The sequence below is a fragment of the Carcharhinus amblyrhynchos genome, chromosome 2, assembly GCF_965287045.1.
Source record: "Carcharhinus amblyrhynchos chromosome 2, sCarAmb.v2.hapA, whole genome shotgun sequence".
NCBI classification, from domain to species: domain Eukaryota; kingdom Metazoa; phylum Chordata; class Chondrichthyes; order Carcharhiniformes; family Carcharhinidae; genus Carcharhinus; species Carcharhinus amblyrhynchos.
Genome location: NC_137325.1, coordinates 107,107,305 through 107,122,114, shown reverse-complemented (window position 1 = coordinate 107,122,114; position 14,810 = coordinate 107,107,305). Strand labels below are relative to the sequence as shown.

Sequence of the window (14,810 nt, the reverse complement as noted above, 5' to 3'; positions counted from 1 at the left end):
GTTCACTGGAAAATGAAGTGCCTGATTTCCCAATTTACAATTGTGTGTGAGGGTTTTGGATTAGACAATTTACGTTGTTGCACTAATGAACTATTTATGAGGAAAATAATACTGTGCATTTATTTTACAATTTTGTTGCGAGGCGGGGCAAAAGTTTTCAAGGGGAAGGGAGGAAGGTGGAGTTGAGGTTAAAATTAGATCAGCCATGATCTTACAGAATGGTGAAGTGAGCTCGAGAGGCCGAGTGGCCTACTTCTGCTCCTAATCTGCATGTTGATATGTTCTTTTGTTAATTCATTTCCACTATCGTCATCCAAGGTAACTTTATTCATCAAAGCCCAACTCATTATAAATATGTAACGCACAATCACAGGAAGGAAACTTCTTGACCTGTAGCTTGTATATCAGATATATAGTAAATTACCTGCAGTTGTAATGTTTGTGTTTCTGTAGGAAGGTAGAGATGGTCACATCACCTGAGAGCTCGCCTATTCTTGGCACACCAGTTGTATCATCGCACAGCAAATAGCCACATAGTACATCTCTGCATTAAATGAAAGGCAGTCTGATTCATTCTAATTGCAAGATTAATTTTGTACACAGTATCTGATTGCTCATATATACAAATGGATTGTTACATTTTGTGTATTTTGCATCTTTTGGAACCATGTAGCAGTAGTTATGCTTGTACCATTGGCAGAATTTGAAGTAAACAAATGGCATTAAAATTCAAAATAGTTAAGGAAGGCATTTATTGCCCATCTCCAATTGCCCTAGTGTAGGTGGTGATGAGCTGCTTTCTTCAACTGCTGCAGTACATGTGGAGGTACATCTACAGTGTTGTTGGAGAGTGAGTTCCAGGATTTTAACCCTGAGTTAGTGAAGGAAAGGTGATATATTTCCAAGTCAGGATAATTGAGTGGCTTGGAGCGAAATCTGCAGGTGGTGGTGTACTGTGTATCTATGTCCTTCTAGATGGTTGTGGGTTTGGAAGGTACTGCCTAAGGAGCCTTGGTAAGTCCCTGCAGTACATCTTGTAGATGATACACACTGCTACCAGGGTGTGTTGGTGGTGGAGGGATTGAATGTTTTGTGGATGGGGTGTCAATCAAGCAGACTGCTTTGTCCTGGATGATGTTGAGCTTCTTGAGTGTAGTTGGAGCTACACTTATCAGGCAAGGGGAGAATATTTTATCACACTCCTGATTTGTGCCTTGCAGATGGTAGAGAGGCTTTGGTGAGTTAGGAGATGAGTCTCTTGCCACAGGATTTATATAGCTAGTCTAGTTCTGTTTCTATCAACAGTAACCTCCAGGATGTTGATCATAGGAGATTTAGTGATGGCAATTCCCTTGAATGACATGGGGCAATGGTTAGATTCTGTTTTGTTGGAGATGGTCATTACTTGGCACTATGTGGTGTGAACATTACTTGCCACTTTTCAGCACAATCCAGGATATTTCCTAGATCTTGCTGCATTTGAACATGGATTGCTTCAGTATCTGAAGAGTTGTGAATGTTGTTGAATATTGTGCAATGAGTAGATTCATTTACTTAACTTCTGCAGCTTTTCTTTCTTTTACAGTATTATAGATTGCAGTGAAATACAACATTTCATTACTAACAGGATCACATCAATGTGGCAATAACATTCATTCCATTCATCCAGTATATATTCTGTAAAAAACAATGAATTCTAAGTAACAATGACATGTGGGGTTAAAAAGCTTTTAAAAAATCAGCTATTCATACGTTTCTTTAAAAGTCTGATGTTACTACAATTCTAAAAAAGTTTCAATCAGCCAGATCTTTAAAGTATCAAAAGCAAAAACTATAATCACTTGACACCATTTCAACAGGTGTAAGTAAACATTGAGCCATTGACAAAATAAATGTAAGGAAAAAATCTAATTGAGCAATGTTTTCCTTTGTGTGCAGTTTCAACAAATTAATGGAGATCTGGGCTTTCAGGACATAAATCAAGAATCAATGGGGGATTTGTGGATAATTGTGGCAGATTTTAAACCTCATATCGATTGGATGAATCAAACTGGGAAAGGGAGCCCACAGGATGAGCTCACAGAGTGTATATGAATCAGGTTTTCTTAGAATCATACACTCTGGAAGCAACTAGAGAATAGGCTATGTTAGACATGGTAATGTGTAATGAGACAGGAATAATTAATGTCCTGACAAAAAACAATAATCCAAGTAAGAGCAGTGGTTGATGTTTGTCTAAATGACACCAATCATTTCACTTCCAAATGAATTTATTGTGTGAAGTGTTTTGAAAGATTCTGATCTGTTAACAAAAAACTTCAATGACGATATTATTACATAAAAAATGGTGTAGGATGAGGAATTCACTTACTGTTTATTGCACTGGATCCAGGTGTCCTTGTTTTTGCCACAGTTTCCTTTCTCAGTTCCTTCAATGTTAAGCTTTTCATAACACAACTTGTCTGCAGCTCTTGCTTCTAAGAAACAAATGATTATATTTTAATTGCTAACAAAAATCATTAAAAGAAATCAAAAGGAAGAAAACAAATGCCATCAAAACCCAAAAGCATAAAGAAGATTCACATCATGAAAAGAGGAAGAGTGGACGATTATAGAATGACCTATTGATAGATAGACAAACCTTGCAAAAGATCCAGTGTAAATTGAATGCAAATATGTAAAAAGACCTTACGGAATTCGAGGGTTAGTGATGTATGTAACAAAAATATAATCATGCTAAAACATACACGCAGGTCACGAAAATCTGCAGCTATTTTAGTATCATAGAACCACAGAACTCCTACAGTACAAAAGGAGGCCATTTGGCCCATCATGTCTGCACTGACTCTCTGAAAGAGCATCTCATCCAGGCCATAACCCCATCCCACCTCGTAACCCCACAGCTAATTACTTAACCTACAAATCCCTGGGTACTAAAGGACAATTTAGCATAAGCAATCCACCTAACCTGGACATCTTTGGACTGGTATTAAATTGAGGATGTATGTATGCTAGTTGTGACGGGGACTAAGGAGTTTGGCAGGGGCGGGGGGGGGATGGTGGTGCTGGGGGGGGAGCACCCATCCACACTAAGCATGTTCACTGTCATAAGGTAGGGCAGAGAATCCCTACGTCAGGGGTTCCCATGTCACAGGTCTTTGATGGAACCTGGCTTATGCTCAGCAGAACTACACCTGAGAAAGGTTATACCTGACTGATAGGTATGGGAACCACATAGGAAGTTAAGCCATATTCGTGGCCTGGATATAAAAAGGGAGAAGAAAAAATAACAATTGTAATATTCAAATTTCATGGTTGCACCTCTCTGCTTTTAGTGGATGTGGGAGGGACTAAGCACCACAATTAGAGCTAGACTAATTTTGAGAGCCAGGAACCTATGATGTGTCTCTCATGGTGTGAAAATCATTGCACCTCCCCTTTGTTCTGGAAAGCATACAAGGACCATTGAGAGCTTCCCAGCAGGTATATGTTGGCAATTGTGTCAAGATCTGCCCATCATCTACTTTTCAAGATTATAGGATTTCAAAGATTTCAGTTGTTAAAAGTAGCAAGCCTAAATACCGGATATCTGCCAATACACACCTGCTGTTTTAGGCTGGGTTTACAACAGAAGTACAAATGACTATGTGTCCTTTAATAGGGTATAATTCAATGTTAAGGGACAACATCGGTATTCCTTGGCACTGCTTACACCTGTCCACCTACTAACACAAGGGGTGGAATAAATTGGGATGGGGGAGGGATGAGTGGGGGAAGGCAAGGAGCAGTTCAGGATCATGAGGGTGTGGGAAGATTAGGGAGAAGCGTAATGGGGGCTAGGGGGTGGATTTAAGAGATGAAATGGGTCAGAAGGAAGGAGGGTTTCAAACTAAATGGGGTGCTGCCCCATATCAGCAAAGGGCAACCCTCACCACCCCCCTTAAACATTTCTGCTTAAAACGTGGGTCTTCCTGCTACTGCCCTTCTGCTTATTGGACAGCATATTATCAGGATCAATTGTTCATTTAAATATTGCAGGTCAACTGCTGATTTCAGTACCCACCCACACCCCATTATTATGGAGTTGAGCTCGAAGGTGGACAAAAAGGTGGTGCCTCCCGTGTGGAAACAAACCCATTGGGCACACATAAAATTCAACTCAAGATTGCAAAAATGGGAGCTCATAACTCTTCCAAAGGGGGAAGCAGGTTGGCAGTCAACTGAAATTTGGTCAGGTCAGCTGATTAACTTGCTAATGCCCGGCATCCATCCTGATATGCTGAATTTTAACTTGCTTTTCTGAACAGGCCCCTTGGACATCTACCAACAGCCAGTGGGATCCTTCTTTCAGTATGGTGCTTGAGATTTGATTGTTCCAATGGGCTCTGCCTGTAGTTTAATTGGTGGCCTGAACAGGAAAGCTTCGGTCTCCTCTGTCCCAGGCTCCCCTCCATTTTCCTCCTGAGACCGTCTTTGCAAAACCTCCAGGGAAAAAAAAAATCTCTACAGATAGTTGCTGACAATTGTGCCTCTAAAATTCCATACTTATTTCCAATCCTAAGAAAAATCCACTGGCCAACAACCTGTCAAAAGTAGATTTTCAGTGTGCCATTTCCTACCCATCCAAGATATTTCCGAGTTCCGGACTGAAAGAGTTTATTCATACAGTGTTAAAGACTGTGAAACTCACCACCATTGATGTAGTTGCAGACAACTAATAATGGGCTTACGGTGCACACAGGTTCAGATAAAGGAAGGAAGAGAAGATAGCCAAATGAAGAAGACAACTGCTGTACAATGACCACAGGTGATAACTTGTCACAGGTGCCCTTTGAGACAAAAGCCAACCATACCAGGAGAGGGCAGCACTATCCAACATTACAGCAGTCAAGTTGAGAAGAAATAGTACATCATTTGCTCATGTGCCTTAGTAATATTTTAATTAGGTGAAGTTGCCATAGTCCCAGATGACCATAGGCTGCTCTCCCCTTTGAGAGAGAGAGCTGACTAGTGATGATTTAACGTGAGAATCACCACCCTTCAGGTGATTAGCAAGGCTGTGAAGGTGGGGCTTCATGAATAACCTCAGTAGGAATTTAACTTGCACTGTTGGCATTGCGCCGTATCATGAACCAACCATCCAGCCAACTGAGTTAACCGACTCCCCAATATTTTAATCAGCAGGAAACTACTTAGGCCGTTGAATATTGTCTCTCAAGGTGCAAATCAATTCCTTGCCTGATTCTAATCTAATAGTCCAAAGATGTGCAGGTTAGGTGGATTGGCCATGCTAAATTGCCCCTACTGTGTAGGATATGGGGATTAACTATGGTGGATGTGTGGGGATGGAGCAGAGGAAATGGAATTGGGCGACATGCTCTTTGGAGGGTTGGTGCAGAAATGATAGGCTGAATGGCCTCTTTCACTATAGAGATTCTATGATATACAGTTCATTTAAAAACTTGCCATGGAGCTCACTTCTCTTTTCCAGCATCCTGTTTAAATAACAATTTTTATGTTAACATTCAAGACTTATCCTTTTCCCAGACACCTCCAAAGCCTTTGGGAAAGGAGGAGGCAGCAAAGGGAAAAAGATGAGGGTGGGTTAGGGAGATGAATCGAGAGAAACACACAGTGATTAGAAGCAGATTAGTGATATTAAAGGGAAACAAAACAAGAAGAAACATACGCAGAGAGTGAATCAAAGAAAGATTTACCAACTAAGGCATCTTTTAGCCCTCCCTCCCTCCCTCTGGTCAGTGTTTGGCCAGATGAGAAAGACATCACCACATAGGCATCCAACAACAATTGCAGAATGGGTCCCAATTATCTCTTTGGGGCTTCTTCTGCATTTTTAAACAGCAGACTCGCCAACTTGGGGTGAATGTTCAATCCATCTTCTCAAAGCTGCCGGTTAATTTTGTAACCTGGTGGTGAGGCAGTGGACTTAGAGAGGACATGTGTTTGCCCTCATTTTAAATGCCCCTTCCCAGTTTTGCCAGCTGGGTGTGGAGCAAGATGAGGAAAGAGCAGAGAAAGAGAAGTAAAACACATGGAACACTAGCTTTCATTTGTACAACACTCACGTGCAATAAATATAGCCTGACACATGAAAAGAGAAAGAACAAAGAGAAAAAATGAAACCACTGTTTATCTGAGCTTGTAATATATCTGCTTATATACCTTCCTCATGGCAGATTGGGTATTTGACATTCTATTGTATTAAAAACACTACTCATTATGTTACAAAGGACTCATTTTCACAAAGGATTTCTTGCTGGCAAGCAACGAATTCCTGACACGGAATTCCATATTTGGCCTTGGTTTCATTGCTGCTGAAATGGTACTGCTGATATTTACGACCATAAAGGAACAGCACATTTACTATTGCTCCAAAGTCACAAACATGACATTACAGCAACTAGATACATGCAATGAGTTTAGTCATGATTGTGACTGACAGTCTGAAGAGGCTCCTTCCCCATGTGGGTGAGGTTCCACACAGACCCATATGAAGACTGTGTGCCTGGTGCAGATAAAGGTTTTTCTGTTTGCGGCCAAGTCCAAAATGACAAAGCCAGTTTAAGTACTGTCAGTGGTAGTTAACTATCTGACCACCATAGAATCAAAGAATCCCTACAGTGTAAAAGGAGGCCATTCAGTCTATCAAATCTGCACCAACTTTTTAATAGAGCATCTTACCCAGGCCCCACCCACCCTGCTCTATCCCCATAACCCCAAGTACTTACTCTGCTAATCTCCCCTAACCTACTCGTCTCTATACACCAAGGGGTAATTTAGCGTGGCCAAGCCTCTCAACCCTCGTCCCTGGAGAGACGAAGGTTGAGAGGCAACCTGATAGAGGTTTATAAAATGTTGACAGGGATAGATAAGGTGGATTCTCGGAGGCTATTTCCCAGGGCTGAAATGGTCGTTACGAGAGGACACAGGTTTAAGGTGCTGGGAAGCAAGTACAGAGGAGATGTTAGGAGTAAGTTTTTCACTCAGAGGGTGGTGAGTGAGTGGAATCGGCTGCCGTCGGTGGTGGTAGAGACGGACTCGCTGGGGTCTTTTAGAAGACTTCTGGATGAGTATATGGGATCTAATGGCATTGGAAGTTACAGATAGTTCTACGGCTTGGTAGGTATAGATGTGATCGGAGCAACTTGTGGGCCGAAGAGCCTGTTTGTGCTGTAGTGTTCTATGTAATCCACCTAACTGCACATCTTTGGACTAGGGGAGAAACCCGGAGCACCCAGAGGAAACCCATGCAGACGTGGGAAGAATGTACAAACTCCACACAAACAGTGACCCAAGCCAGAAATCAATCCTGGGTCCCTGGTGCTGTGAGGCAGCACTGCTAACCATTGTGCCACCATGCCATTTCCTGGTGGACCCTGAAAACCCACATTTGAATGAGAGATGTCTCCAGCTTTGAAAGTGATTTTTGGATTGTTTTCATTGTTAACCCAGTGGGCACACTTAACATTAGAGGCAGCGCTGTAAACTAGATGGAATAATAGATACAAAATAAACATAAACATTTAATGTTCTGAAAATTTTACAAATGAAACTAATATTTCCAAAGAAAAAAGGTGAAAACCAATTGCCTATAAAATATAGTAAGAAGTCTCACAACACTGGTTAAAGTCCAACAGGTTTATTTGGTATCACGAGCTTTTGGAGTGCTGCTCCTTCATCAAGCGAGTGGAGAGTTGGTTTCACAAACAGGGCATATATAGATAAAGAATCAATTACAAGGTAATGGTTGGAATGCAAGTTCTTTATAGGTAATCAAGTCTTTACAGGTACAGGAAATGCAAGTGGCGAGAGGGTTAAGCATAGGTTAAAGAGGTGTAAATTGTCTCAAGCCAGGGCAGTTCATAGCATTTTGCAAGCCCAGGCCAAATGTTACACAGTGTGACATGAACCCAAGATATCGGTTGAGACTGTCCTCATGCATGCGGAACTTGGCTATTGGTTTCTGCCCAGCGATTGTGCATTGTCGCGTGTCTTGAAGGCCGCCTTGGAAGACACCTACCCAAAGATCGGAGGCCATTGATGGCTGAAGTGTTCCCTGACAGGAAGGGAACACTCCTGCTTGGTGATTGTCGTGCGGTGTCCGTTATATGTCTATATATTGCAGCTGTATAAGACCCTGGTCAGACCCCACTTGGACTGTGTTCAAGTGAGTACTATGCTCAGTCTGGTAACCTCATTATAGGAAGGATGTGGAAACCATTGAAAGGGTGCAGAGGAGATTTACATGGATGTTGCCTGGATTGGGTGGCATGCCTTATGAGGGTAGGTTGAGGGAACTCAGTTTTTTTCTCCTTGGAGAGACGAAGGATGAGAGTTGACCTGATAGAGGTGTATAAGATGTTGAGAAGTTCTGATCGGGTGGATTCTCAGAGTCTTTTTCCCAGGGCTGAAATGACTGCCATAAGAGGACACGGGTTTAGGCTGCTGGGGAGTAGGTACAGAGGAGATGTCAGGGGTAAGTTTTTCACTCAGAGGGTGGTGGGTGCGTGGAATCGGCTGCCGGCGGTGGTGGTGGAGGTAGATTCGATAGGGTCTTTTAAGAGACTTCTGGATGATTACATGGGACTTAGTAGGATTGAGGGTTATAGGTAAGCCTAGTAGGTAGAGATATATTCAGCGCAACTTGTGGGCCGAAGGGCCTGTTTGTGCTGTAGTTTTTCTATGTTATATATGCCTGTTTGTGAACCCAACACTCCACTCACCTGATGGGGGAGCAGCGTTCCGATAGTTCATGATACCAAATAAACCTGTTGGACTTTAACCTGTGTTGTGAGACTTCTTACTGTGCCCATCCCAGTCCAATGCCAGCATCTCCACACTTAATTCATTCCCCAAATGGACCGTTCAAAATACTGAGGTAAAGCGACAAATGCAAAGCAAAAATACAGAAACCAAAATATGAAAGGCTTTATTTCTATCATAATATTGACATTCTACTTACTTTCTCCCCATACATATTTGCATTGCCGCTCTCTAGTCTTACATCTCCCACCATAACAAAGTCCCTGAAAGAAATGCAATGAGATAAGTACAGAGTAGAAAATCTTTAGAGAGCAATCCAATCACCAAAGGAGAAATGAAATTCCATTATATACCTGATTGTTGTCACAAACGTAGCCATCCATTTTATGCATATTTGGCGGGCACTTCAGAAAAAATGAACAGAGAATGGTTAGCATTATGCTGCTAAATATTTTCAGAGGTGATATGATAGGACCAAGATGGTTTGGTATTTATTCATATTATAGAACAAAGAACAAAGAACAAAGAACAAAGAACAAAGAAGAACAAAGAACAACACAGCACGGGAAACAGGCCCTTCGGCCCAACGAGCCCGCGCCGCCGTCCTACTATCTCAGTGACCTATTCATGATTTTAGTCTACGCCTAACGTGCGAGGATCAGGGAGGTCCAATTTAGGGACAATTTTAGTACCCAATCAATCAGCCTAAAAGCACATCTTTGGGGGATGTGGGAGGAAACCGGAGCACCCGGAGGAAACCCACGCAACCACGGGGAGAACGTGCAAACTCCCACAGACACAGGCCCAAATCCATGTGTCCGCACAGCAACAGAGATAGTCTCTGAGCTGTCATGTTGCCCTCGAGATGGTCCAGTTTAAGCACACTATTCATGGATTCACAGAATCCCTACAGTGCAGAAGAAAGTCATTCGGCCCATTGAGTCTACACCTGACAACAATCCCACCCAGACCCTAACAATTTAGCATGGTTAGTTAACCTAACACACACAGGGTCAGAATTAAACCCAGGTGCCTGGCGCTGTGAGGCAGCAGTGCTAACCATTGTGCCACCATGTCACATTACATATGTAGTTAACTCTTACTTAGCTAGGTATGCTTAGCTCTTTGCTTCTTCCTCAAACCGAGGTCTGAACAATCCCCATCCACCACCATTTCCCTCCGTTTGGCTGAACTGGTTCTCTCACTCCACAACTTCTCTTTTAACTCGTCTCACTTCCTCCAAATAAATGGTGTGGTTATGGGCACCGCATGACTCCCAGTTGTGCCTGTCTATGGCTTATGTAGAGCATTCCTTGTTCCAGTCCTACTCTGGCCCCCTCCCACAACTCCTTTATCGGTACATCAACTACTATTTTGTTATCACTTTATGTTCTCATCTGGACCTGGAAAAATGCATCAATTTTGCTTCCAATTTCCACCCCTCTATCACCTTCACATGGTCCATCTCTGACACTTCTCTTCCCTGCCTTGACCTCTGTCTGCATTTCTGGTGATAAACCGCCTATTAGTATCCACCTTCAACACACCAGCCTGCTGTCCTGTCCACATGTCTCCTTGGCCTTTTGCAATGTTCTAGCGAACCCCAACGCAAACTGTAGGGACAGCACCTCATCTTCTAATTGGGCACTTTACAGTCTTCCGGACTGAACAGTGAGTTCAATAACTTCACAGGATGAACTCTCTCCTCTATCGTCACCCCATTTTCATTTATTTAGTTTCGTTTCATTTAATCTCATTCATCCATTTTAGCATCCTTCTTTCTCACTTCCATTTTCCCCCTTCTCCATTCCAGCTCTCCTAGCTCCGCCCTCAGGGAAACTGCCACACTCTTCAGGCAGTCCCTTAACTATCTGTACTTCTGTTCTGCCATTTTCATATTCTGATCACTTAATGGACACTTTTCACACCTTCTCAGCCTTCTGTACCCTCATTTACATTCCCTTTGTTCCATTCCATCCACCCCCCTCCACCCACCCTCATAGTATAAATCTTTGCTGATTCTCTTTGTTCTCAGCTCTGACGAAGAGTCATTTAGATTTGAAATATTGCTCTATTCTCTCCCCACAGCATTTTCTGTTTTTGTTTTATACTTAGTTAATGCTTTGCTTTCATCACAAGGAAGGCAGATAGACAGAAAAGTCCTGTCTTTTGTCACTTTCTTGATTGGGTATTTGCTTACAAACTTTCACACATTGCATTGCCCATCACGCAAACAAATGTTTGCTTATCCATGTTTCCCTTCCTCTCTTTCCCTGAGGAAATGGCAGACATGACGGAGCAGCGACCGGGATACATTTTGAAGGGAAAATGGTGTTGAGGCTCCGGTAGCAAATTCTTTCCGTTAGTCCGGACTGTGGGCATTTAGCTCTCTTTTTTTAAAGCAACATTAGGACACAGGTGGAAAGCAATGTCTGGTATGGTTGCAGCTTAAGTGCAGCCCAAACGGAGAGATTCATTTGGAAATGTTTGAATCTCCCGATCCAGAATGAAAATACTAACCTTGTTCAATTTTGAAATGTTCACTAATATTGTCTGCCAGTTTTGAGGTGATGCTTTTTTTCTTAAATGAGGATTGTCCCTTTTTAAAATTTCCAATACATCTTGTATTGTCAGAAGCTCTCCCCATCTGTGTATACAGGTACTGAACCACAATTTGCCGTACAGTAACTGCACAAACCAATGCTACCCACATATGGCTGGAACCTATCCAACTGGCCCCCATTAAAAAATGTGTCAATTGTTTGTGATTTCACTCTTTGCTAGATTTCATGGGAACTTCACCTCCGCGAACCTCAAGAAAGAGATTAACAGACATAAAGTTCATACAAATACATCAAACATTCATACAGTAATGTTTGGAAAGCCAAGAAGGAGTGGGTCCAAGTTCTACTGCAGGATTTGAGTAATCCAGGCTGGAACACCTGCGCAGTCATGAGTGAGTGCTGTACTGTCATAGGTGTGTCTACTGGATATGATGTTAAACTGCGGTCCCAACTTCTCTCTCAAGTAGACATAAATAATCCCATGGTGTTATTATGGGAAAGGACATGGGAGGTGGCACTAGTGTCATGGCCAATATTTACCTCTCAATCACCATCACAAAAATAGATTACCTGGCCAATCACATTGCTATTTGAGAGAGCTTGCCGTTCTCAAATTGGCTGACACATTTCCTACATTATACCAGAGACAACACTTGAAAAGTACCTTGCTGGCTGGAAAAGTCTTTGCAATATCCTAAGGTTGGGATAGAAACATAGAAACTTGAAGCAGGAGTAGGCCATTCAGCCCTTAGTGCCTGCTCTGCCATTCATTTTGATCATGGCTCATCAACAAATTCGATATCCTGATCCCTACTTTCCCCCATATTCCTTGGTCCATCTATCAACAGGAGCTATATCTACTTTCTTCTTGAAAACACAACATTTTGGCTCAACTACTTCCTGTGGTAGCGAATTCCAGACATTTACCACCCTCTGGATGAAGAAATTTCTCCTCACTTCAGTACTGAAAGTTTTGCCCCCTGTCCTCAAATTTTAACCCCTAGTTCTGGACTCCCCACCATTGGGAACATTCTTTCTGAATCTACCCTGTCTATCCCTGTTAGAATTTTCTAAGTTTCCATGCCCAATCTCCTCTCACTCTTCTAAACTCCAGTGAATATAATCCTAACTGAAGCCTCTCTTCATATGACAGAACTGCCATCTCAGACATCAGCCTGGTAAGCCTTCACCGTACTCCCTCTGTAGCAAGGACACCCTTCCTCAGATCAGGACACCAAAACTGCACACAATACCTCAGATATGGCCTCACCGACTTCCTACACAATAGCAACTTCCCCAGTACTGACAACATTAGACTCACTGGTCTACAGTTCCCTGTTTTCTCTCTACCTCCCTTTTTGAATAGCGGGCTTACATTAGCTAACCTCCAATTTGTAGGAACCAGTCCAGAGTCTAAAGAATTTTGAAAAATAATTACTAATGGATCTACTACTCCCAGGGGCCACATCCTTAAGTACTTTGGGATGAAGATTATCAGGACCTGGAAATTTATCCACCTACAATCCCATTGATTTCCCCAAAGCCAATTCTCTACTAATGTTGATTTCCTTCCTCACTAAAATTTGTTTCTCTCAGAGCTTCTGGTACATTATTCATATTTTCCTTTGCAAAGACTGAAACAAAGTATGAATTTAATTCCTTGGCTATTTCTTTCTTTCCCATTATGAATTCTCCAGTTTTTAACTGTAAGGATACTACATTAGTTTTTCTTTTTATAGCTATAGAAACTTTTACAGTCAGTTTTTATGTTCCCCGTGAGCTTACTTTCATACTCTATTTTTCCCTTCTTAATCAATCCCCTAGTGTTAAATAAATGCAATATTTTCCCCTTTAGTTTTCAGGGATTTTCATAACATAGATTTAATATTAAATATGTGAAAAGTAATTACCTCACTAGAATTTCCAGTGCAGGTCTCGGAAATGTCACAATCATTTACTTCTTTGCGACATACAAATCCATTTTGTTGAAACTGCAAAAGTAATAAACAATGGTCAATGTTTGAATTTCAATTAGATAAGGAAAATTCTTCTGAGTGTCAACAAATTTCATGCTGATTTGGCATGATTCAGAAAACAAGAGATTTACCGAGAAGTGTATACAAAATTAAATTGTTTGCAATTATTACTCTATTTTAGTATGAGGCAGTTTTCAACAATGGGCTATGATATGGACGCAAGCAACTAGCTGCAAATGCAAACTTCAGTAAGTAATCTCTTCACAGCAGGAATCATTGTGAGAAATAGATTCCCAGGTGGTATTCTGGAGGCAGAAGCCTCAAAATCCTTTCAGAGACCAGTAATTCTGGACATTTGCGTCATTTCCTGCTTAAGTGTGCCAGTTAACACTGACTGGCTTTCCTTACCCATAACTGTCTCCTTGCTTTGCCAGAGGATCAATTGTTGTTTTTTGTATAATTTTCAACTGCATGGGGCATTATACTTCAGAAAGCCCATCAATGCCTCTACTTGCTCAATAAATTTGGCATGTCTACTACAACTCTCACCAACTTCGACAGACACACCATAGAAAGCATTCTTTCTGGTTGTATCACAGCTTGGTATGGTTCCTGCTCTGTCCAAGACCGCAATAAACTACAAAAGGTCACAAACGAAGCCCAGTCCATCACTCAAATCAGCCTCCTATCGACCAACAATGTCTACATTTCCCACTGCCTTGAAAAAGCAGCCAGCATAATCAATGACATTCTCTCGTCCACCTTCTTCCATTGGGAAAAAGATACAAAAGTATGAGGACACTTACAACTGACTCAAAAACAGCTTTTTCCCTGCTGCCATGAGACTTTTGAATGGACCTACCTCACATTAAGCTAATCTTTCTCTACGCCCTACCTATGACTACAACACTCCATTCTGCACCCTCTCCTTTCCTTCTCTATTTATGGTATGCTTTTCTGTATAGTGCTCAAGAAACAATACTATTCACTGCACACTAATACATGTGACCATAATAAATCAAATCAAATCAAGGAATGAAAGATCGGTACAAGGTAAACAAATCACAGAATTGTAGAATGACACAACATAGAAAGAAGTCAAATCCACCAGTGTCTGCCCTTTGAAAGAACTATCCAATTAGCCCCATTCTCCTGCCCTTTTCCCATAGCCTTGCAATTTAATTTCCTCTTTCCCAATTCCTTTTAGAAAGTTATCATCGAATCTGCTACCATCACCTGTTTCAGATAATGCGCTCAAAATTATAACAACTCACTTTGGGGAAAAGGTTTCTCTTAACTTTGCCTTGAGTGCTACTGCTAATTACCTTAATATTAACTTGATACTGAGGTAATTAATAAAGCTGTGCTCCCAGAACTTTTCCCATATGAAGACAATTTGAGAAATTTGTTCAAAGTTGTTTAGGTAATAACGACAAATATTCTTGGAACTCCTCAAACCAATTAATTCAATTAACTGATCATTAAG

The 14,810-nt window shown here is 41.6% G+C and overlaps 1 protein-coding gene across 5 annotated transcripts in view; it reads right to left on the bottom strand.

The window, feature by feature from the left end:
* The window catches only part of adam22 (ADAM metallopeptidase domain 22), a 290,976-nt gene that overhangs the window by 70,054 nt on the left and 206,112 nt on the right, over positions 1-14,810 (bottom strand). For all 5 annotated transcript variants that reach the window (XM_080210663.1, XM_080210672.1, XM_080210680.1 and 2 more), the window contains exons 18-22: positions 13,259-13,339; positions 9,138-9,188; positions 8,984-9,047; positions 2,372-2,477; positions 425-544 (exon numbers count right to left, since the gene is read on the bottom strand). In XM_080210663.1, the coding sequence (XP_080066789.1) occupies positions 425-544; positions 2,372-2,477; positions 8,984-9,047; positions 9,138-9,188; positions 13,259-13,339 (422 nt within the window). The remainder of the gene's footprint in view (positions 1-424; positions 545-2,371; positions 2,478-8,983; positions 9,048-9,137; positions 9,189-13,258; positions 13,340-14,810) is intronic.